This window comes from Carex rostrata, chromosome 1 (assembly GCF_964058835.1).
Source record: "Carex rostrata chromosome 1, lpCarRost1.2, whole genome shotgun sequence".
NCBI classification, from domain to species: Eukaryota; Viridiplantae; Streptophyta; class Magnoliopsida; order Poales; family Cyperaceae; genus Carex; species Carex rostrata.
This window is the reverse complement of record NC_135918.1, coordinates 17,152,844-17,178,427: the sequence shown is the minus strand read 5'-3', so window position 1 is coordinate 17,178,427 and position 25,584 is coordinate 17,152,844. Positions and strand designations below refer to the sequence as shown.

The 25,584-nt window shown below is 35.4% G+C and overlaps 3 protein-coding genes and 1 pseudogene across 3 annotated transcripts; 2 read left to right on the top strand and 2 right to left on the bottom strand.

The window, feature by feature from the left end:
• Positions 1–925: 925 nt before the first annotated feature.
• Positions 926–17,184, bottom strand: LOC144562294 (ammonium transporter 2 member 2-like; annotated as a pseudogene).
• On the top strand, positions 3,820–4,926 carry LOC144561621 (strigolactones hydrolase CXE15-like). Its single transcript, XM_078310639.1, has one exon. The coding sequence runs from the start codon at positions 3,836–3,838 to the stop codon at positions 4,841–4,843; it is 1,008 nt and encodes a 335-aa protein (XP_078166765.1). The 5' UTR covers positions 3,820–3,835; the 3' UTR covers positions 4,844–4,926.
• Positions 13,812–14,890, top strand: LOC144561611 (strigolactones hydrolase CXE15-like). The gene has a single exon (XM_078310628.1). The coding sequence runs from the start codon at positions 13,812–13,814 to the stop codon at positions 14,817–14,819; it is 1,008 nt and encodes a 335-aa protein (XP_078166754.1). The 3' UTR covers positions 14,820–14,890.
• Positions 17,185–22,905: 5,721 nt separating the features above from the next.
• LOC144561602 (F-box/kelch-repeat protein At1g57790-like) lies at positions 22,906–25,584 on the bottom strand. The gene is made up of 3 exons (XM_078310617.1): positions 25,457–25,584; positions 23,357–24,451; positions 22,906–23,192 (listed from the first exon to the last, which is right to left on the bottom strand). Exon 2 carries the CDS (start codon positions 24,449–24,451, stop codon positions 23,828–23,830), a length of 624 nt encoding a protein of 207 aa, XP_078166743.1. The 5' UTR covers positions 25,457–25,584; the 3' UTR covers positions 22,906–23,192; positions 23,357–23,827.

The following is a 25,584-nucleotide window of genomic DNA, read 5'->3' as shown; positions in this document are numbered from 1 at the left end:
TTTTACTGCACGCTCATATTTTGCGATTTTTAAGTTCAAAATGTCGATCCAAACCGTTCATCTTGTTCTCCATATTGAAATTTGCTTGGAGACCAAATTTTACATTTTTTAGAATTTTTTTACTATTTATTAAGCAATTTTGAAAGTCGCTGATCTGATGGTCCAGAAAATTTTACTGTTTTTTACTGTTCACAGCAAAACAGCAATTTTCAAAAATGCTTAATAAATAGTAAAAAAATTCCAAAAAATGTAAAATTTGGTCTCCAAGCACATTTGATTAAACATCTAACGGTTCGGATCGGTCGTTTGGACTTTCAAAATAAAAATACGGCGTGAAGTAGAAACGTGTTTTACTTCACAACTCACCGTAGCCCACCTCTATATATATATATTACTTCTCAGATAAAAAAAATCAACAATTTGTGAAAATGAAGGAGATGGTATATATATTGAATTGATTTTCTGGACAGTGATATTAATTGTTTGACATTTCTTCACAACATTCTTTTCACTTCAATAGAAACAAACTTTAAAAAAAAAAGTTAGAGATTATCTGTTGGACTGTAAATCAGATTTTTTTTTTATAATTCTTAAGTTGTCTAATCTAATTAATTGTGGCAGAGTTATTAATTACCTAACAATTATATAGTAAATGAGATAATGTATTATTGTTACATTTCGGATTCTTGGTATATATATATATATATATAGTTTTCATTTTCATTTGATCTCCCTCAATGTACTTACCATGTTATTAACTATTGTTATAATAGACTACCATTAAATTATCTCTCAAATATATATTAGTTTGTTTCATGATCTGATCACCACCATCTAATCACTGATATCAAATATATATAAGAAATTTCACTACAACAAAGGAACCTTTAATTTTCTTCTACAAATACAGAATTACAAAAAGAAACTAGAGCTGTATGGTGACGCCGCGCGGGCCGACGTTACTCAGTTGCTGTTGCACTGTGACATCAATCGAGGCCGCGCCATTGTGCACTATGGTCTCATGCCGGTTTGCATCAAACTTTTCACCGTCACCCCACAACGCATACGCCTCCTCTCCATGCGCTGCATCATCACCAATCATAAGCTCATTGTCCAGCATTCGCAACGGAATAAACAAACCGACCGAAAGAAGAATGGCGGTGGTAGCTATTATATTCCATAAGATAACAAAGAGAGCTCCTATAAGTTGCTTGAAGATTTGAACTAAGCCACCGCCATAAAAGATGCCTTTTTCACCGGAAATTGGGAGATCAAAGCTCGAGAGCTCAGGAAGAGCAAGCAAACCTGTTAGAACTCCATTGAGTAATCCGGCAACTGCGTGCGTGTGAAAAACCGCAAGCTTGTCGTCGACTTTCTGAAGAAGTGACCACTTTTTCTGGAGGATCATCATGGTAACCACGGTACGCTACCAGAAAATAGACCCATGAGTATCGCAGCCCATGCGTGTACTAGACCTGTAACATGAACATGTTTGTATTTAAATTTCACATCTTAACATATATTAACATGTTGGATTATATCTTAATTTACATTTATATGAATGATTGAAATTTGATGAAGACTCAGGTTATGGGACTATGCATAGTGCATATTCATCTGTACTATAGATCAATATTTTCGTTTTTGAAGTTCAAACAGTAGATCTGAACCGTTCAGCATGATCTCCATATGTAAATATACTTGCACACTAAACATGCATGAAGTCAAAACTGCTCTGTTAATGTTACACTATATAAGGAAGTTGGTTAGAATAATATATTCTATCATCTATTGTTATCACCAATTACAAAAAAGTGCTTTGTGATTTGTTCACTTTACACAATTATAATGGAACATAACAGGAATGTACTTAATTATTTAATTAAAAAATTGATAGTGAAGAGCGAAACGAGGTTAATGGTTTACTGGTAATTGTAAGGTCAACATATATACACCTCCACCAGTTAAATACCCTTGCAACTTGATATATTTATCTAAGTCTTAACAGATATAATGCAACATTCTTTCTGGCTTTTTGCTATTGAGATGTTGAGAACTGTTTATAGTTATATTACCTAGTTCAAGAAAGTTTTTTTTTTTTTTTTTTTTTTTTTTTTTTTTTTTTTTGCAAACAAAGCCCGTAGGCATTAATATATCACCAAATAAAGTAGCATTACAAGATTTGCATAGTTGCACAGGTGATTCATGCAGCACCTAGGTTCAGAATTTAAACAAAGGGAATTCTATGTAATAAAATGAGAACCAGCTTTTTATTTAGTGACAAAGGCACATGACTCCCATATGAGAGGTAACAGATTTGATTAAAGCTGGTAGGCTAGACTTCCACCTTTCATTTAAAAAGAAAAATTAAAACAGGGGAGTTTCCACAAAAAAAAAAATATTAAAACAGAAAGATCAAAAGCACTTAATCTAATGAAAACAGGCTCTTCAACAGACCAATTGCACAAACTTATGTCAGTTTGAGTGGTGCTTGAATTAAACCTTAGCCTCTGCACTTTGAAAATTTTGCTCATTGGCCCTCTGAAATTGCAGATATTATTTTTTCATCTGCAAGAAGCTCAACTGAAATTCTATCCAAATTGAGTAAACCCTATATATGACTGAACACCAACAATTATAATAGCCAAACTGGAAGAACAGTCTTTGAGGCATCAAATAATTATATGTTAATACACACAACAGAAAACCTTTAATTCATATTTGGAACCGTTTTCAGCTGAAATATTGACACACTATTATGATATTCTGGTACTCTAAACGGATGCCTAACCATCCCTTTGATCTTAATAGTTAGTCAAAAATTCACTTCAAACTTGTCAGTTTTCTGACTTAGATTAGTTGAGTTGTTAAAAAAAAAAAAAAAGTTGGTGAGAAAGTGCTTTCAGTGAATTACTTTTAGTAAATGAGGGAATAATACGGATTCCTGTTAGTTAGGGGGACCAGAGAATAATTTTTTTATTATTAATTAACATGTGATCTTGGTTTAATCGGTTCTGAATTGACTTGACTAATTAAGTAGTAAACAGCGTGACATCAACGCTGGTGGAGACGCGTCAGTGATGACATCAACGCTGGAAGTCTTCCTTAAAAATTATTTCTGACCAATTATGTTCTGTTCAAATTCATTTGGAATTTTGGATTGTTCCAAATTAGGTAATTTGCACCCATCGGTGGTTAGGAAACGTATTCTCTCAGGTACTGTAAAATATAATCCTTATTTTACGGTTTGAGATTAACTTCCAGCTGTTTTGAGATTCGGACTAGCATAGGGGGCAGTATTATTGGGCTTTGAGATTCGTGCCAAGTTAAAAAGAACGGTCCATATCCACTAATTGTAAAAGATTTATTAAACCAAGAACATATAAATGACAAATATAATTTCTTTGCTTTAAAAAATAGATTAATTTTAGCATGTTCTAACTCTTCTGATATATATTTTGAAAACAATTACTAAAATTTAATTAAATTTGTTAATATATATATGCAATTATTTAAATAAGGGTGCATTAAATTTGAAGATGGTATTTTATCAAATAATTGAAATTAATTTTTAGCAATAAACTTTTAATGACTCTAGATCAATTAAATTTTATGTTGCTTTGGATATAATATACTTCTATACGCCTATCTACTTTGATCAAGCACCAATCAATAGCCTGTAATGAAATTTCCCTCATCACATTATCAAGAACCTCCCCACCAATTTTAAAAATATATCTTGTCTTCATAATTTGGAAATTTAGATCTATATAAATCTAACAATCCCATCAACAATCCCACTACCCATTTGAAATCGACATTAACTTGAAAAGCCATGATGACAAAGAAGGTGGTCGACGAGGTATCCGGTTGGCTTCGAGTCTTTGATGACGGCTCAGTCGACCGCACATGGACAGGCCCACTGGAAGCACTTCCTTTAATGGAGCCGGTTCCACCATACGATGTCTCACGTGACGGCATCACTCTTCACGATCTGCCTGGCAGCCCGAACCTTCGTCTCTACATGCCCGAGTCAGATGCCGGTAAAAAGCTCCCAATTCTTCTTCACTTCCAAGGCGGAGGTTTCTGCATCAGCCACCATTCATGGCTCATGTACCACCAGTTTTATGCCCGTGTTGCTCGCGATGTTCATGCAGCTGTCATCTCAGTTGAGCTCCCATTAGCCCCAGAGCACCGCTTACCGGCAGCCATCGATACATGCTTTGCAGCTCTATTGCGCCTCCGAGCAATTGCCCGATACCCTGCTGATGATCCTGCTTCTGAGCTCCTCTCTGACAATGTCGACTTTTCTCGTGTTTTTCTTATCGGAGATAGCTCTGGTGGCAACCTAGTTCATGCTGTAGCTGCCAAGGTTTTCGAGGAGAAAGATGAGTTCTGGACCCCACTTAAAGTGGCCGGTGGAATTCCTCTGCATCCCGGTTTTGTTCGATCAACCCGGAGCCGGTCAGAGCTAGATCTCAAGGCTGACTCGGTCTTCTTCACGTTAGATATGTTAGATAAATTCCTAGAACTAGCGCTCCCGGTGGGGGCCACGAAAGACCATCCATACACGTGCCCCATGGGGGAAGCGGCACCACCACTGGATACGGTTAGGATGCCGCCATTTCTGGTTGGAGTCGCGGAGTTTGACCTGATTCGTGACACGAACCTGGAGTACTGTGAGTCCATGAAAAAGGCCGGGAAGGAGGTGGAGGTGTTGATCAGCCGTGGAGTGAGTCATTCTTTCTACCTCAACAAGTTTGCTGTCGACATGGATCCAACCACCGGTGAGAGGACCCGAGAGCTCATCGCTGCCATTAAGGATTTCGTTGAGCACCATTGAAGATCTTAATTAATTTTCAATTTGATGTCTTTCGTTTAAGCATTGTATTGTGATTTGCCAACTTAATTTCTTCATGGTGTAACTGTAACAAGTGTTTGGATTGAAATAAGCAGAATAAGTTGTTTTTAAGAAATAAAGGAAAACCTTGGTACTTTGAAAGTTTAAAACCAATAGTTTTTATCAGATACCAAGTCACTGGTACCAGATATGTTTTCACAATCACTACAGTAATAATTACTGAAGTACATGCTACACATAAAACAGAAGTAAAAAAATACAACCACAACACCAAAAACAAACAATATAAACTAATTACAGTATTTGAGTCAATATTGCTCCAAAATATCCAGTCAACTAATTCTCTTATCCAAAATTGGTCCAGATGCATGCACTCGCTCCATCTATTCCACCTCTTCTATCTTCACTAGACCTGAATTGACCTGAACTGGAAATCCTTGAACATCACTAGGAAGTGTGAGAGTTAAGCAAAATCATTATAACTTGAGATGAAACTTTTAGTAAAAATGCCTTTCTTATTTTTTTTTTTTGTTGAGGTAGAAACTTTTAGTAACCATTTATTCTGTGATTCCACTACACTACTGGACAAGTCCAGTTCAGAATCACAAAGAGCAGAGCGACAATGAGGTGCCTCAATTAAGCTTGTTTCTTTCTATATATATAGTTTTCATTTTCTTTTGATCTCCTTCAATGTACTTACCATGTTATTAACTATTGTTATAATAAAGACTACCATTAAATTATTTACTCAAATATATATTAGTTTGTTTCATAATCTGATGACCACCATCAAATCACTGATATCAAATATATATAAGAAATTTCACTACAAAAAATGAACCTTTTATTTTTCTTCTACAAATACACCGTGTTTTTTTTTATACCACTCTAAAAAATCGGAATAAATTAAACAGCACCCGAAAAATCGGATTTGAGATTCCACCACGTTCGCGTAGTGGATCTGCGAACGGATCGCTAACCCGTTCGCGTAACAGATCCGCGACCTGACCCGCCAGCGACATGACCCGCCAGAGTGACCCGCTAGCGCCATGACCCGCCAGAGCGACCCGTCCGCGTGGTGGATCCGCGCACCGACCCGTTCGCATATCCACTGTGCGAACGTGGTGGAAATGCATATAAAGCGGCTCCGCAGGTCATTTTCCCTGTCCGTCCCTGTCCGTCGCTGTCTCCGCAAAAATCAGGTTTTTTTTTTTTTTTTAATTAAAATTTATTATTTAATTTTCTATTTAGTAGTAGTATTGTAAATTATATATAAATATGTGTGTAGTTTTAGTTTAGAATATTGAATATTTGTGTGGTTGTAGTTTAGAATATCAAATATTTGTGTAGTTGTAGTTTAGAATACCAAATATTTGTGTAGTTGTAGTTTAGAATACCAAATATTTGTGTAGTTTTAGTGTTAGTTTAGAATATTAAATATTTGTGTAGTTTTAGTTTAGAATACCAAATATTTGTGTAGTTTTTGTTTTAGTTAGAATACCAAATATTTGTATAGTTTTTAGTTGGTATATTTTTGTGTAATATTTGTATAGTTGTTTTACTTAAGTAGTATATTTTTTAGTAGACAAAAATAGTAGTTTGGTTTAGTTGGTACATTTTTTATTTAGTTTAATTTAGTTGTGTACCAATTTAGAAATGGATCAATTTAGGAATGTCCAAAAATTGTAATATATTATTATGAGTGATGTTTCTATGGACATAAGGACCTATTTGTAAAATGAACATATTTTTATTTTGAAAGTTCAAACAGTCGATCCGAACCGTTTATCTTGTTCTCCATATTAATATGTGCTTTTGGAGATCAAGTTTTTTATTTTTCTGAATTTTTTACTATTTATTAAGATGGGTACAAAAAAATATGAAATTCAGACGATTGAATTTTGTACCCATCTTAATAAATAGTAAAAAAATTCAGAAAAATGTAAAATTTGGTCTCCAAGCACATATTATTATGGAGAACAAGATGAACGGTTCGGATCGACTATTTGAACTTTGAAAATAAAAATATGTTCATTTTACAAATAAGTCCTTATTTCCATAGAAGTCTTTGCCTATTATTATTATTATTATTATTATTACATTGTTATATTTAGACCAAAATTGAGTAGAAATGTATCAAATCATAAATTTATCGTTATGCATTATTGTATGATTTTACCGATTCATCAAAGAATAATGATATATTATTGGATTATCATAAATATTTGTATTATTTTTAGATTTGTACTGTTCCTGAAATTATTGATAGAGGTCAAAACTGACAAAATTGATAAATTTAATGTTAGTATGGCGTCAACCAGCGGTAGCAATGAAAACCGTACGCAAAATGATTTACAGCTGGATTTATCACTGGCCAGTACCATATTTCCAAATATGACGAAAGAGAGTATCAGTCCTCTTTGCTGGTATAAATTCGAGGAGCACAAGATGAGGAACGCATATGTAAGTTTACGTTTTGACAAATGCAAATAATTTTTATTTTTATTTAGATAAAAATAGGTAAGTTATATATTTGTTTGTTTTGAAATTAAATGCAGACTCATACCTTGACGGGGACGCGGAACAATCAGATGAGTATCCTCTATGACGACCGATACGCTCCAGCGTTGAAGAGTTTGGGTCTGTGGCCTGTTTCACAGCTGACCCCTATTATGGCAAGAGGAAGAGCACCAGGAAGGAGCCGTACACACCACCGATCAAGTAGTTGATTGTTACATATGTTACTCAGACTCTTATGTATTCGTACTGTTTGGACTTTTATGTATTCGTACTGTTTGGACTTTTATGCATTCGGACTGTTATTCTGACTTTTATTTGGTTTATGCTTGTTTTTTATGATCTTATCACGTCTGCTATTACATTTCTCAAAATTCGAATACCAAATAACATGAGTTCTGATAAAAAAAAACACACACAAGATACAAATTTCTGGTTAAAATCACATATCCAGCCCTATTGCGTATTTCCTCTCGCATCCCTTCTTCTTCTCGCATTCCTCTCGAGAGTTTCTCTACTGGTTCGGTGACCCCTTCGCCGTCCTTCCAATACATCCATCCACATTTGGATCCGGTTGTGCCGTCTCCTACCCAATTTCACTAACCGATGTTCTGGAACTAAGAGATCTCCTTCTTGCACTGGCCAATCACATTGATTGTCATACACATGAAATTCACCACTCCATGTGTCGATGAGTGTTTGAATGTTGTAATAATAATTGACGAAGTCATTTGGATTTAAGTTCCTATAATATCAATACATTAGTAAGTAATACCGTCCCTAATATGAAATTCCAAATTAAATAAAATATAATTTTACCTTAAACGACACACCGCCATCACATGAACGCATGGTATTCCACCCATCTCAGGCTTCTGGCACGTACATTCCACCTCATGGTCGTTCTTCAGAATTACCTTGTACCTGCAGTCGCTTGACGTGTGCACCCATCTGCCATTCTTCATGTCAAAATTAACTTTTTCGCCATGTGAGGTCACCATGAACTCATTATGGCCGAATGCAAGCGTTGACATTTTCTTAGTCTTCTCAATGTGCTTATCCAGCTTCTTTTGTACGCGAGTGGAAAAAAGCTGACCTTCTGCCTGCAATTGCACAACCGTCTCTCTTCTTTGCTCGAACCAGCTGACACACTTGTAGAACGTCTCCTCAATGATTGCGGCAACTGGTAACCTATGATAATTAAAAATTACAATTAAATGAAGAAAATGAAAATAAAAAATGGGAGGATTACAATATACAAACCTGCGAGAAGTTTGGAAGACATGGTTGAGCGATTCAGAACCATTGCTAGTCATTATTTACCAACGAGATCCATCATCCATAGCTTGATACACCTTCCATGGCTTAGGCAGTTCTTCCTCGTCATTTTCATTATATTTGCCACATGTATCCAAATAAGCCAACCAAGCAGGATTTCGCCTCCCGATTGCATCAAGCCCTTCTTGCAATCTTCTTCTCTTTTTCTTTTTAACCATGACCTTGAAAAAGGTGGAAGCTACCTTATCCTTAGTGTGCTTTCCAAAATTCTCAAACACATGTTGAGAGCAGTAGCGATGAGCACACTCCCCTTTCTCCTCACACCAACCCAAATCATCTTGAATAAACACCTTTTTAATGCCCTTGTGTCGGTCAGATACCACACACATGTATCTGTTTCGCCCAATTACAAACTCCCGCACCCACTTCATGAACCATCCCCAATTCTCAAAATCCTCATTCTCTACCAGTCCAAATGCTAACGGGATTAACTGGTTCTCTGCATCATATCCGGTTACAATTAACAGCTTACCCTTGTATCTGCCAGACAAGAAACAAGCATCGATACTGATGACGGGTCTGAGGTGACCGACTGTGGCAATACATGGTCCCCATGCCCATGCTGCTCTCATGAAAAAACGATACCCTGGCTTAGTGGTTGCCTTTGAAACAATTTTATATTGGGTTCCCGGATTTGCTCTTTTTATTGCCTCTAACAAAGGGATAATCAGCCCATAAGACCCCTCCCAACTACCAAAGGCCCGTGCAATTGCTAATTCTCTACCACGCCATAATTTATTGTACTTTGGAACGATACCCTCGTACCTTTCAGCGCATAAGTCAGCGACTGCCCGGATAGAAATATCAGCATTTTTTTCCAATGATAATTTTATACAGTTGGCGACCATAGCGGACGTCAACTGTGCATGATCTAACCTGGATGCTGATGCGTGACATGTGTGCTTAGCCGCATTCTTCGTGATGGCCCAAGTATTACCAAAGCCTGTAGCCCTCGCAACCAACGCCCACCTGCATCGGGCGTTAACACACTTGTACCTCAGCCTGGTGGTATCACTGTGTGTATTTTTAATCTCCCTATTATGTTTGATGTGCCAGTGGTTAATTGTATCTTTCATCTTATCCTTGCTGTCATATGTCATCCCTTCAGACAATTCATGTATTTCTCCCTTTTGATTTACAAAAGAAACACCAAAATTTAAACAACATCAATTTAATAACAACAATTTAATAATTATATTAAAATTAAATAAAAATTAACAAACATACCTCAGAAGTCGCAAAAAAAGAGCTTTCGGCCTCTTCAAACCCTGATGTGTCATGAAATTGCTCAAACGGATGCCTTTCCCCACGACCCACTATAGGCCACTTCCGTCTACCAAGCATAGGAATACCAGTATCCTCATCACTGTGATCTGATACCCCACCGTCCCCATTATCATCCCAATTAGCCTCTGCCTCCCTTTCTTCAGGATCCTCGTCCGTATTGTCAGCATAATAAAGCTGTTCAGGGGTTTCAGATCGGTCCCTTTCAGATTGGACTCGGCTAGAGGACGAAGATGGAATTTGAGGTCGACCCCTGTCAGATTGAACTCTACTAGGACCCGCTACAGATGGGGTCCGGCTAGGACCCGTTACAGATTGCTCGAGCCCCAAACCCTGAGTCAAGTGCAACAATTGTCTGGTATTCTGTCTGGAGTTCTGTCTAGAGTTTTGTCTGGGGTTGGCTACCACATATAACTCTAGAAACTTGAAAGGAGTGACCATATTCATTGTCATTTGGAGATATAACTCCCAATTGTTGTCGTCTTGTACCGGAAACTGTTGGAACCAGGTTTGGTTGCCTTGGCCAATATTGATCCTTGCGTTAATTACCAGTTCATAATTACGGTGGTCAATACCGAGCTGTTGGTACACTTCCCTATTTATACTTCTAAAATCCAAACCTAAGCCGATATTGAACATTTTCGGCATTTGGTGGCTATAATAAGCGCCATTTGGTCCTTGTAATATTTCACCACCAAAATAACAAGCAATTCCAATCATAATTGGTTGAACAAACCTAATATTATAAAAAAATGCACTAAATTAAATAATACTATAGAAAATAAATTTTTGGAAAAAAATAATGAAAAAAAAACGTACCTTGGCGGCTGTCTTCGGTGAAGAATTGAAACAGAATTGATCTGGGCTGCATATATTCTAAACCTAATCAGTGCGCATAACCACCGTGCGAACGGGTCGGTGCGCGGATCCACCCCGCGGACGGGTCACTCTGGCGGGTCATGGCGCTAGCGGGTCAGTCCGCGGATCCACTACGCGAACGTGGTGGAATCTCAAATCTGATTTTTCGGGTGCTGTTTAATTTATTCCGATTTTTTAGAGTGGTACAAAAAAAAAACGGACAAATACAGATTTACAAACAGAAACTACAACTGTATGGTGACGCCATGTGCACTACATCAGTCGAGGCCGCGCCATTGTGCACTATGGTCTCATGCCGTGTCGCATCAAACTTTTCGCATCAATTTTTTTATACCCGGGTATTTTCTGTTTCTTTTATTCTGTTTGGGTATAATTCGGAAAGATATTATGGGTGTAAATAACATTTCTAGGTACAATTGGGAAACAATTTGGATGAATTAATTAATAAAAGGCGTGTTGCGTTTATACGTACCGATTTAATAAAATTGAGAAACAATATATACACGTAGGAAACACGACACATCACACATCTAACGGATTGTGCCGTGTTCTTAGCTGCCTGTATGTATTTTGCAATTAATACATCTAACGGTGGTGGCAATTATATTCCATAAGATAACAAAGAGAGCTCCTATAAGTTGCTTGAAGATTAGAACTAAGCCACCGCCATAAAAGATGCCTTTTTCACCGGAAATTGGGAGATCAAAGCTCGAGAGCTCAGGAAGGGCAAGCAAACCTGTTAGAACTCCACCGAGCAATTCGGCAACTGCGCGCGTGTGAAAAACCGCAAGCTTGTCGTCGACTTTCTGAAGAAGTGACCACTTTTTCTGGAGGATCATCATGGTAACCACGGTACGCTACCAGAAAATAGACCCATGAGTATCGCAGCCCATGCGTGTACTAGACCTGTAACATGAACATGTTTGTATTTAAATTTCACATCTTAACATATCTTAACATGTTGGATTATATCTTTACATTTGTATGAATTATTGAATTTTGATGAAGAGTGAGGCTATGGGACTATGCATAGTGCATATTCGTCGGTACTATAGATCAATATTTTAGTTTTCAAAGTTCAAACAGTAGATCTAAACCGTTCAACATGATCTCCATATGCAAATATACGGTACTATAGATCAATATTTTCGATTATATACCTGCACACTAAACATGAAGTCAAAACTGCTCTGTCAATGTTACCCTATATAAGGAAGTTGGTTAGAATAATGTATTCTATCATCTATTAATTGTTATCACCAATTGCAAAAAAGTGCTTTGTGATTTGTTCATTTTACACAATTATAATGGAACATAAGAGGAATGTACTTAATTATTTAATTAAAAAAATGATAGTGAAGAGCGAAACGAGGTTAATGTGAAAGTGAGAGATGAATTCGTAAAGCAAGATTTTGTATTGATTCTTTAGCAACCTTGTTACAGTAGATGAGTCTCCTATTTATAGGTAACAGCTCAAATCTAATTACATCAACTAACTATGGTTAGACTATTTAATCATAGTTCTAACCACCTCACTAATGCTAACTAACATCTTAACAACCTAACTAACTATCTCCATAGAGCTGTTGGTGAGTCTTCATTCACTGTTGACTGAGATACATGCTGTTACACTATTATAATGGTTTACTGGTAATTGTAAAGTCAACATATCTCCACCAGTTAAATCCCCTTGCAACTTGATATATTTATCTAAGTCTTAACATATATAATGCAACATTCTTTCTGGCTTTCTGCTTTTGAGATGTTGAGAACTGTTTATAGTTATATTACCTAATTCAAGAAAGTTTTGTTTGTTTCCTGGGAAATTAATCCTTTATTTTTTTTATTGTTTTTGATAAAAATAGTAATACTAATTAACCCTTCAGGTGATGGTGTCATAGCAAAAGGAATTGTGGTGAAATCATACGTACCGTTTGTTTCCTGGGGAATCCATACCGTTTGTGGCACGAATCTTAAAAAGAAACCCCTATATCTACATAAGTCAGTGAATTACTTTTAGTATAGCTGAGGGAATAATACGGATTCCTGTTAGTTAGGGGGACCAGAGAATAATTTTTTATTATTAACATGTGATCTTGGTTTAATCGGTTCTGAATTGACTTGACTAATTAATTAGTAAACAGCGTGACATCAACGCTGGTGGAGACGCGTCAGTGATGACATCAACGCTGGAAGTCTTCCTTAAAAATTATTTCTGACCAATTATGTTCTGTTCAAATTCATTTGGAATTTTGGATTGTTCCAAATTAGGTAATTTGCACCCATCGGTGGTTAGGAAACGTATTCTCTCAGGTACTGTAAAATATAATCCTTATTTTACGGTTTGAGATTAACTTCCAGCTGTTTTGAGATTCGGACTAGCATAGGGGGCAGTATTATTGGGCTTTGAGATTCGTGCCAAGTTAAAAAGAACGGTCCATATCCACTAATTGTAAAAGATTTATTAAACCAAGAACATATAAATGACAAATATAATTTCTTTGCTTTAAAAAATAGATTAATTTTAGCATGTTCTAACTCTTCTGATATATATTTTGAAAACAATTACTAAAATTTAATTAAATTTGTTAATATATATATGCAATTATTTAAATAAGGGTGCATTAAATTTGAAGATTGTATTTTATCAAATAATTGAAATTAATTTTTAGCAATAAACTTTTAATGACTTTAGATCAATTAAATTTTCTGTTGCTTTCGATATAATATACTTATATACGCCTATCTACTTTGATCAAGCACCAATCAATAGCCTGTAATGAAATTTCCCTCATCACATTATCAAGAACCTCCCCACCAATTTTAAAAATATATCTTGTCTTCATAATTTGGAAATTTAGATCTATATAAAGCCAACAATCCCATCAACAATCCCACTACCCATTTGAAATAGACATTAACTTGAAAAGCCATGATGACAAAGAAGGTGGTCGACGAGGTATCCGGTTGGCTTCGAGTCTTTGATGACGGCTCAGTCGACCGCACATGGACAGGCCCACTGGAAGCACTTCCTTTAATGGAGCTGGTTCCACCATACGATGTCTCACGTGACGGCATCACTCTTCACGATCTGCCTGGCAGCCCGAACCTTCGTCTCTACATGCCCGAGTCAGATGCCGGTAAAAAGCTCCCAATTCTTCTTCACTTCCAAGGTGGAGGTTTCTGCATCAGCCGCCATTCATGGCTCATGTACCACCAGTTTTATGCCCGTGTTGCTCGCGATGTTCATGCAGCTGTCATCTCAGTTGAGCTCCCACTAGCCCCAGAGCACCGCTTACCGGCAGCCATCGATACATGCTTTGCAGCTCTATTGCGCCTCCGCGCAATTGCCCGATACCCTACTGATGATCCTGCTTCTGAGCTCCTCTCTGACAATGTCGACTTTTCTCGTGTTTTTCTTATCGGAGATAGCTCTGGTGGCAACCTAGTTCATGCTGTAGCTGCCAAGGTTTTCGAGGAGAAAGATGAGTTCTGGACCCCACTTAAAGTGGCCGGTGGAATTCCTCTCCATCCCGGTTTTGTTCGATCAACCCGGAGCCGGTCAGAGCTAGATCTCAAGGCTGACTCGGTCTTCTTCACGTTAGATATGTTAGATAAATTCCTAGAACTAGCGCTCCCGGTGGGGGCCACGAAAGACCATCCATACACGTGCCCCATGGGGGAAGCGGCACCACCACTGGATACGGTTAGGATGCCGCCATTTCTGGTTGGAGTCGCGGAGTTTGACCTGATTCGTGACACGAACCTGGAGTACTGTGAGTCCATGAAAAAGGCCGGGAAGGAGGTGGAGGTGTTGATCAGCCGTGGAGTGAGTCATTCTTTCTACCTCAACAAGTTTGCTGTCGACATGGATCCAACCACCGGTGAGAGGACCCGAGAGCTCATCGCTGCCATTAAGGATTTCGTTGAGCACCATTGAAGATCTTAATTAATTTTCAATTTGATGTCTTTCGTTTAAGCATCGTATTGTGATTTGGCAACTTTCTTCATGGTGTAACTGTAACAAGTGTTTGGATTGAAATAAGCAGAATAAGTTGTTTTTAAGAAAAAAAAGGAAAACCTTGGTACTTTGAAAGTTTAAAACCAATAGTTTTTATCAGATGCCAAGTTACTGGTACCAGATATGTTTTCACAATCACTACAGTAATAATTACTGAAGTACATGCTACACATAAAACAGAAGTAAAAAAATACAACCACAACACCAAAAACAAACAATATAAACTAATTACAGTATTTGAGTCAATATTGCTCCAAAATATCCAGTCAACTAATTCTCTTATCCAAAATTGGTCCAGATGCATGCACTGGCTCCATCTATTCCACCTCTTCTATCTTCACTAGACCTGAATTGACCTGAACTGGTAATCCTTGAACATCACTAGGAAGTGTGAGAGTTAAGCAAAATCATTATAACTTGAGATGAAACTTTTAGTAAAAATGCCTTTCTTATTTTATATTTTTTATTTTATTGTTGAGGTAGAAACTTTTAGTAACCATTTATTCTGTGATACCACTACACTGGACAAGTACAGTTCAGAATCACTGGATGATGCTGTGCCAATTTATCTTCCTATATTGTTACATTTTGGATTCTTTGTATATATATATAGTTTTCATTTTCAATGTACTTACCATGTTATTAACTATTGTTATATAATAAAGACTACCATTAAATTCTCTCTCAAATATATATTAGTTTGTTTCATAATCCAGACAAGAGCGAACACATCATTCTTCATCAGAGAACTGTTTCAGCTATTCTTGTTTTATAAGGCCTCGGTGGTACATGCATTTGGACCCAAGTGGTTCTGGACGGCACCAGGAATGTTCTCACGTGCTTCGACATACACGGCCATGCACCACACGGGTGAAATTGTGGTAAATCAAGCACTGTGGCTTATGCTTGCAGATAGGATTTTGACACAAGAGGTGCTACAATTAAGGGGATGCAACGTCCAAGCATGCTGTAACCCGAACATGTTAGATGATATCTTTATATTTGTATGAATGATTGAAATTTGAAGAATGCTTATAAGCTGCTCCGGGAGTAATGCAAATGAAGCCGGTCATCATGCCCTGAATGGCCCCGATGACTGACGGCTTTCCGAAGAAAATAACATCGAGGCAAGTCCATGTGAGGAGACTAGTTGCAGTACATTTATGCGTGTTAAGCACCGCAACTGAAGCGGTTATGTTGGCTGCGTATGGTGCACCACCAATGAATACAGACCAGGCCAGCCATAGTAGCCCGGCACCAGTGATCATGAGCAAAATGTTGTTTGGAGAAAACCTATCCCTGTCACATTTCAGCCTTGGACCAACCTAACAATTGCAAAGGCAAAGCAAGTTATTAATTTATATATTATTTTTGGATGGACTGTATGCATTATTATTTATTAAGCAATGAGCGAGGCTACGGTATTATGCATAACGCATATTGATCCTACTATGGATTAATATTTTCATTTTTGAAGTTGAAATGGTTGAATCTGAACCATTCAACAAGATCTCCATATCAAAATATACTTGTATATCAAAATTTTACATTTTTTATAATTTTTTACTGTTTGTTTAGATAGGTAGAAAATCACTTGATCAAAAGATTTTTAAAAACAGGATGATTTTCTAATTAAATTACCAAGTAGGCAGCAGTGAATCCTGCAACACCTGAGGAGAGATGAATAACCACCTGAATAATCTATTACTCCCCACTGGTAAAGGAATCCTCCACCCCATAAGCTAAACGCTCCGACCGTGTACGGAAGGAGCAACCAAAGCGGCGAAAACGCCATCCATGCCTTGATATTCATCCTCCCGAGCACCGACCCGGCAAGCAATATCAAAGTAATTGCAGCATACATAAACTAAAAAATCACCAGTGTAGCTTGTGGGTAGAACGGTTTATTCATGTGTGTTTCGACCGTGCCATTGTGGTAATAATGGGCTAAGGCAGGCATGCTTGCCCGTTTAATAAGGTGCGTCTGACCGGGTGCGGGCCCGGCTTTACCCCAGAATGGGAGCAACCGTTCGCCAAACGCCATGTTGTAAGCAAGAAACACCCCAACTATGGGGGAGGAGGCGAAGGCATATAATGCCATGAAGGCTGAATTTATGGCCCATTTTTTGTTACGATACTTCCGTAAAGAACGACTAGGCTCAGCATGGACTGGAGTCCGACAAGCGTGGCACAGGTCAACTGCCAAGCATTAATTGTCACTCTTGTTTAACCAAACTGGTACAACTGGTCGATCTGACCGGTACGCAAGAAGATTATCAGCCATGATAGAAAGCTTTGTGTACTTTGGTTATGATGAGAAGTGGCACATTGCCTGTGCGAGGCCTATTATAAGAGGTAAAGATTTTAACAGAGTTCTTTTAGATTCATGCAGCGAATGGACTATAGAATCAAAATGACATTGCATATGGTTGTTGCACTGCTGATGTAAAAACTACTCTGTTAATAATTTTACCATATATAAAGAAGTTGGTTAGAATAGGATATTGTATGATAATCTATTGTAATCACCAATTTCAAAGAAGTGTTTTGTAATTTGTTCTACACCATTATTATGAAACATAAGAACAATAATGCAATTGATTATATTTAATTAAAAAATTGATATTGGAGAGTGAAACGAGGGTATTGCCTCCACCAATTAATATAATGATCCCATTGCAACTTGATAATCAATTCCTATCACTAATGTAAATTATGTAATGCTACTTGTTTAACAATGCAACATTCTTTCTGGCTTTGTGCTTTTGAGATGTTGAGAACTGTCTAATAGTTAACATTACCTAATTCAAGAAAGTTTTTGCTTCTCCTAAGCAATCCTTTAGTTGTTAGATAAAAAAATTGTAACCTTCGGGTGATGGTTCATGAATCAGTGAGACAATACATGTCGAGGATTTCTGAATATTGTGATTTATATGGTTTTTAATTTTTTATATAAATTACTACAGAGGTGAGATTGTTAGTTTAATATTTTTTGATAATAGTGGAATTACATTTCCACCAAATTGTTAGTTTAAAATTGTAACTAGATATTTAAATAAAACTATCGATGCCTATTGTATGGTTTTTTACCGGTATCAGGTTAATATATACTAGTATATACTAGTATCGTTTCCGTGCGTTACAACGGAAACATATTATAAGATTGAATAGAATATGAAGAGACTTTTTTATTTGACATTCACACAAAATAAAAAAAAAAAACAAATTGAAAAAAAAACAGAAATCCAAATAATAAATAACAATAAAAGAAACAACAACAAATGAAAAAAAAGATCAAATATAACATGATTTTTTTTTTAAATATCATTGCGATTCAATATCTAATTTTCTCTACAAGCGAGACAGGTCATTAAACAATTTAGAGGAGATGATATATAAAGAAACAAATTTGAAAAATATATAATTAAATGATTCAAATAAGGATTTTCTCTACATATATATTCTTCATGAAAATTATTTTAACAGTAGAAATTTATCTACATATCATTTATCTACACGAAAGTTCTAGATATTATTCATTTTCTCTTCATATCAGAAAGATTTATTGCTTTTGTCAGCATAAGATCTGATATTCATCTATTCACAAAAATACAATAACCATAAACAAAATACAAAAAAATATGATTGTTTCTATTTTCATTGTTGAAACTATAGAGAAAGAGAAGAAATGAAGGAATCAAATGCTCTGCCTACTGGTGGGCAGAATTTTTCTAACATCTATGAAAACTAACCAATCCTGGTCTGCCACGTTTCAGATCTCTCAATAATAGTTTTTACAATAATTAAATACTTGGTCCGTCATTAATATTTCTAAACATAGAAAAATTGGCTCGGTCAACAAAAATAGAAAAAAAAAATCCAGTTTGTCTTTATGAAATCTCCATTCTTATATTATGATACCACAAGTAAAATAAATTTATAACAAATTACCAGAAGATTGTTTTCTATGAAAAAAAATGTAAGTTATATAGAAGAGAGTTCCAATATAATAAATTTTATATCAATTTGAGTTATAAATTTTCAAATATAAATGAAAAGGTAAACTTTGAACATTTTATAGCACAAAAATTTTGCCAGAGAATTTTGAATTGTAAAATTATTATTAAATAATATAGGAAAATTGATTGAGTACGTTAGATTTTCAAAGATCTAGAAGGCTCTGAGTTAGTGGTTTGAATTAAAACTTTTGAATCAAGTTAGTAGTTCAGATTCAAACTTTGAAGTCGAATTAGTGGTTCCGACTTAAACTTTGGACCCAAACTACCAACTCAATTCCAAAATTTAAATCCAAGTTACCCACTCAGCGCCTGCTATGCCATAAAAAAATTCACGTACTGAATCTATATTCTTATATTATTTAATAATAATTTTTAAAAATAAAAAATTCTCTATAATGCTACGACATTTTGTAGCAATTTTTTTTGTTTATATTTGAATTTTTTTAACCCAAATTGCACATTAAATTTGTTATATTGAAACTCTCCTCTGAATAACTTCACATAAAGAATACCTTGTGATATTCTTATTATTAATTTTTTATATTCATTTATATTTATTGAAATGATTATTCTTTAGATAAATTGTGGTATTATTTATTATTTCATAAAAGACATTGGATTGTATTTTTTTTTTATCTTTGTTCATTATGTGAGTTAATTTTTGTGCATTTAAAAAACTTTCTATATAAGTTAGTCTACACATATTAATGACAATTAATTATTGTAAAAACTTTCATTGAGAATTAACAAAATGAGACATACACAGATTCATTAGTTTTATAGATGGCAGGGAAATGAAACGGAGAAAATGGAGAAATAAGGAAATAATTTAATTGGTAGAATAGAAGATTAAGGAAAAATAAGGAAACAAATTGCTAAGGATTTATTCAATTTTAATGTGATAAATCATGTAGCAGTCTGTGTGGTGAGCATGTTTTTAACTAAATTTAAACTTCTACAGATAAAATAGATATATATAATCAAAATAAGACAGATTATGTGATTGGAGAGTTGATATTCAATTGGAAAAATCATCTTTCAATCTTGACTGTTGGAGGATCAGGACAACTACGTGCATAATATAAGATGGAGATGTTCTGATATAGACAAATTTGTTTCTCGCCTATCATAGTATCACCTGTTACTGTCCCAGCCAAATAAACTGAACAGATAAATATCAGCAATGGTAAGGCACACAACTTCGAATACATATATAAAACATGAGGAGGGTTCAAATGCCTCCATATTTTTGTGCCTCCATCTCTCTCCATCATTTTCAAAGTTCAAACAGTCGATCCGAACCGCTCAATCTAACCTCCATACTAAAATATGTTTGGAGACCAAATTTTATATTTTTAGAAATTTTTTTACTATTTTTTTAGATAGGTACAAAATCAGTAAATATGAACCATCTAAAAACAGTATTTTTGTACCTATCTAAAAAAATAGTAAATTTTTTTCTAAAAATATAAAATTTGGTCTCCAAACATATTTTAGTATGGAGGTTAGGTTGAGCGGTTCGGATCGACTGTTTGAACTTTGAAAATGATAGAGAGAGATGGAGACATAATAGAGGCACAAAAACATGGAGGCATTTGAACCCTCCTCATAAAACATAGCAATTTCTTACTAGAGGAGGGTTCAAATGCCTCCATGTTTTTGTGCCTCCATCATGCCTCTATCTCTCTCTATCATTTTCAAAATTCAAACAGTCGATCCGAACCGCTCAACCTAACCTCCATACTAAAATATGTTTGGAGACCAAATTTTATATTTTTAGGAATTTTTTTACTATTTTTTTAGATAGGTACAAAATCAGTAAATCTGAACCATCTAAAAACAGTATTTTTGTACCTATCTAAAAAAATGGTAAACAAATTCCTAAAAATATAAAATTTGGTCTCCAAACATATTTTAGTATAGAGGTTAGGTTGAGCGGTTCGGATTGACTGTTTGAACTTTGAAAATGATAGAAAGATGGAGACATAATGGAGGCACAGAAACATGGAGGCATTTGAACCCTCCTCTTCTTACTATAATGTAACAATCAGTAAATTTCCAAACTGAAGAAAATCAGGGTGCCATAGCCCAAGGAATTGTGCTAAAATCAAAGCTACGTGCCATTGTAGATAGTCAGGCAAATTTGCGAATTAAATAATAGTTTACAAATCATGGAGTAGTATAGTAATGATATAACTTCATCATGTTAAAAAAAATTCATGATTCAGACCTTCAAATAATATACGATCACTATTAAACAACTACTGCAACTGTGAATCTGTCAGTAAACTAAACTCGGTGAAACAATTTTATTTTATTTTTCTGGTTACTTGACTAACTTTTGTGATAGTATAGTTTATTCAATTATGTATATTAAGTTGCATTTGATATTTACATTATCTTTCAGAATAAGATGGAACTTGGAAGTAAAAAATTTAAAATTGGAAGGTGTAAATGTGTAATTATATATCATTATTTCAAGAGGAGGGATCAAGTTACAACATTTTTTGAGTTACAACAAGTTACAACAAGCATTTTCTATATTTTGAAAGTCCAAATTGTCGATCCAAACCGTTAGATGTGATCTCTACAATAAAATGTGCTTGGAGACCAAATTTTATATTTTTTGGAATTTTTTTACTATTTATTAAGATGGGTACAAAATTCAATGGTATAAATTTGACTAGTTTTTGTACCCATCTTAATAAATAGTAAAAAAATTCCAAAAAATGTAAAATTTGGTCTCCAAGCATATTTTATTGTAAAGATCACATCTAACGGTTTGGATCAACAATTTGGACTTTCAAAATGTAGAAAATACTTGTTATAACTTGTTGTAACTCAAAAATTGTTGTAACTTGATCCCTCCTCTTATTTCAATGCAAAAAATAAACAAAAGAACCTGTACAGGTATCAGTGAGTAGAATCCTAGATAAGTTCACCTCACTATTTCAATCTTTTAGACCTGTACAGGTACCAGCGAATGTACATGTATCACTTATCAGGTACCACCTGAAAATTGACGAGCTACTTTTTACAATTTATACCTTATAAGTTGTAGAATAGCATAATCGAACAAATATAAACTTTTGAATATAAATTATACAAAACTCAACAACAATATAAGCAAGAAATAACTTCAACTGAATATATATCGTGATCCTTCTTTTTAGCTTGATCCCTACACTTATTGTTTCTAATTGCACGAGTTCTTCAACAACTCGACCCAAATTCACCTACACAAAATAAAGATCTGAATTGGTAATATTTTGGCTTGCACAGATGATGCAATCAGCACATGCTGTCATATGAAGCAACAACAAATAATTTACCCCTGAATATCTACAACTTCGCAACTAACCCTTGACCTAATTTTGTCTCAGTTCATACTTAATTTGGTGTATCATAGAACTTCACCGAGGTAAACTGAAAGTTGCTTGCATGCCAATGAACACACTTTCAGCTTACCAGTATTTTGCATTAAGAGGTGGTACTTGTTTAACACCCTCTGATATCTAGTAGCCTAAAAGATTTGGTATTGACCTGGTACTTGTTTCAGCTACCATCTCTAATATGTATTTAATCTTTTCGGAACATTAATTCAATTGTATACCTTCTATTTAGCCATATCTTCTGAATTTTTATCTAAAACTTGGACTTGTTATATTGGGACAGTAAATAATATATGATGAATTTCAATCTCCCATCCAGATCCAGTGTGGATAAAAAACAACCATTTAACTATTCATGATTCTCTTGTTTAACATATAATTTTCTTATTGGAATATGGAGTCATTTTACTAAGATTTTGGTAACATATCTTTAGAGGCTTCAAATTTTAGCCACCAATTTATATAGAACTTGAGTTTTACAACCACGAGTTATTTTATGTTCACATTATGCACAGAAGAAGAACAGCCTTTGTACATATATCCACAAAATATTCATGGTTGGCATTCAAATAATTATAACTAGAAACAAAAACATGATAGCATTTACTGCCACATACATATTCATAAATCAAAGCTGGTCGTAAAACATATCAAGGTCATAATTTACATATATACAATGGAAATAAATACCCAATGTGAAGGATTACAAGATATCAAATTTCACATTAGAATATTAGTTGGAATCAAAATAAATCCTAACATAATAACTATTAAGTTAGAATAAAATTAACCCAAGTGGTAGCAGTAACGACCTACATATAATCGATCTCATAGCATAAGATACAGAAACACGCCTCAATTTGGCCTTGAATCTTGAGTTCCTGAAACAAATATAAGTGAAAACAAGTAGGTAAATTTGCAATACTGAAATTACTTTGAAAAAATACTGAACACAAAGAGTTAAGAAGGCAGTCAAATTAGAACAACTAAACTAAATATCTAACTAATTAAACAAAAAGCTAAATTAATACTCAGTTAAACTTACTTGGCTCTTAATGCATGCATAAGCGATATCGGAGAGCTATACCAGACTAGGCACAAGCCAAGAGCCCACTTTATCAAAAGGGCAAGGCAACACCTCAGTTGTATCATCTCCTATGTCGTATCTACAAAGATATCGCTTGTCTTTCAGGAAGTAAATGCAATTCCCTCTGAATCTAGCAAAGTTACTAGCACAGAATGATAACCCACCATAATATTGCAGAAACAACATTTGGTCACCGATATCAGTGATTTTCACCCAATAAGGTTTCGCTTTTCCATCACCAAAATAAAGACAGTATATATCAAAGTGGCACTGCTCACCCTTATAATATCGGAACAACCTCAGGATTTTTCCTCCTGACTCAACCATAACAGTGCAACCTTCTAGAAGACGGTTGAAGTCCTCTGGTGGTGCGACTTGGTAAACCAATTTTTTGGTGGCAACATCAATAACATTTGTAATTTCAGTTTCTCAGTCGTGACTGAAGTATTGTCCCCTATAAAATGCATTAGCACTGTTGCCGACCCCTCCTACATAGACCCAATCGTCAGCATCAAGTCGCCAAAAAGCCATCATCTTGTTAGGCGGCGATATAACCACAATATCACCACCTTTAATTGGATCTGGACCAATATAGACGGGGTACCCAAAGACATTAACCCAGGGGGCATAAATCTGATCATTAGTAAGAGGATTAAGGAGATACATCTGGAAACTTTTTGTATGAGAGGCAAGTAAGTAGCGACATGCAGGGCCCTCGAGCCTAGCACGGCGGGAACCTGGACAGGTGACAGTATGAACTTTACCAGACGAGAGGCAGTAGAAGCGTATAATGGCATTTTCATGATGTTTTTCAGGGTGTTCACGGTGCTCTAGAAGCCAAGGGAGTTGTGGAGGATAATCGTTGACAGGGGCTGATAACCGCCAACTCTTGCAAACAGCACGGAAGCGTATGAAATCTGTGATATCAGGAAGATTTTTGTAGAAGAGATGGAGAATGTCTTTTGGAAGTTCTGACCAGTTTCTGTCAATGCAGACGCCATCAGTACCGCTTCCCTCTCCCGTGGTGACAGTGGTTCTCTTTCGCTTGGGCATCTGATTTTTGGAAGAAACAAGTGTAGTTAATACTAAAGTTAAGAAGGCCTAAGTTTGTTATTCACACGTAATTAAGCGTGATAGTGCCATTACAGAAAAAACATAAAAATCTTCTTTTACATTCCCTTTCTTATTTTAAGATAGGAATTTTCTAGTCATTTATACTTAATCGACCACATACTCTAATCACTCACAAAAATGCAATGAATTCCCAATTTATAACCCTAAACATTGCATGTCATACTGAAAACCCTGAACAGTACCTACTAAGGCATGATTGCAATACTGACCTTAACCTAAATTGAACCAAAAACAATTATTGAAGTTCAACACAAAGAAAATAGTTTGTATATGCGAAAATTCAACAAAAAAGGTATCCAACAAAGCACAATCAGAAAAGATAAAAAAATCTCAACAACTAAAGAAGGAAGTTCAGCGAAGGAAGAAATATACCACATTTGAGAAAGGGACTAATACCACAATTATAACCAAATTCTATCCCTTTACGACCAAATTAAAATCCCAAACAGAAAAGAAGGTTCTCAGCAAATAAAGAACAGCACTTAACGCATTTAAAACACCTGGTTCTTCCTCTATTCTACCAATTAAAAAGCCCAAACAGTGTAGAGGGTCTCAGCAACGCAACACTGGTTCTTAACCTATCACATAAAATTCATCCATTATTCAAACTCAAGCACAGTTCAACACAGCACAAATTCAGAACACATTAGGTTCAGATCAGCAATTAAGCAAAGACACAAAAAATTACCAATACTAAAAACATTTTGGTAAATATTACCAAAATTAAATTTAATTCCATACCACCCTCAACAAACTATCAAGATGTAACCAAAAACCACAAAACTTTCTGTTCTAGTTGGCCTCAATGAAAACACTGTTCGTAAATAAATAAATAAAGTTATATTAAAAGGTAAACCCTAAAGTCCTAAACCCTAAAAACACTGTTTGTAATTTGAATATATAATAACAAAAATAAATTCTGACCTTGTGAAATTTGAGTCTTGGAGGATGGAATCAGAAAGAGCAAATCAACGCTGAGAAAATCGCTAACGATCCACCTATTGTGTTTGTGCGTGTGTATGTGTGTGTGTGTGAGAGAGAGAGAGTGATCG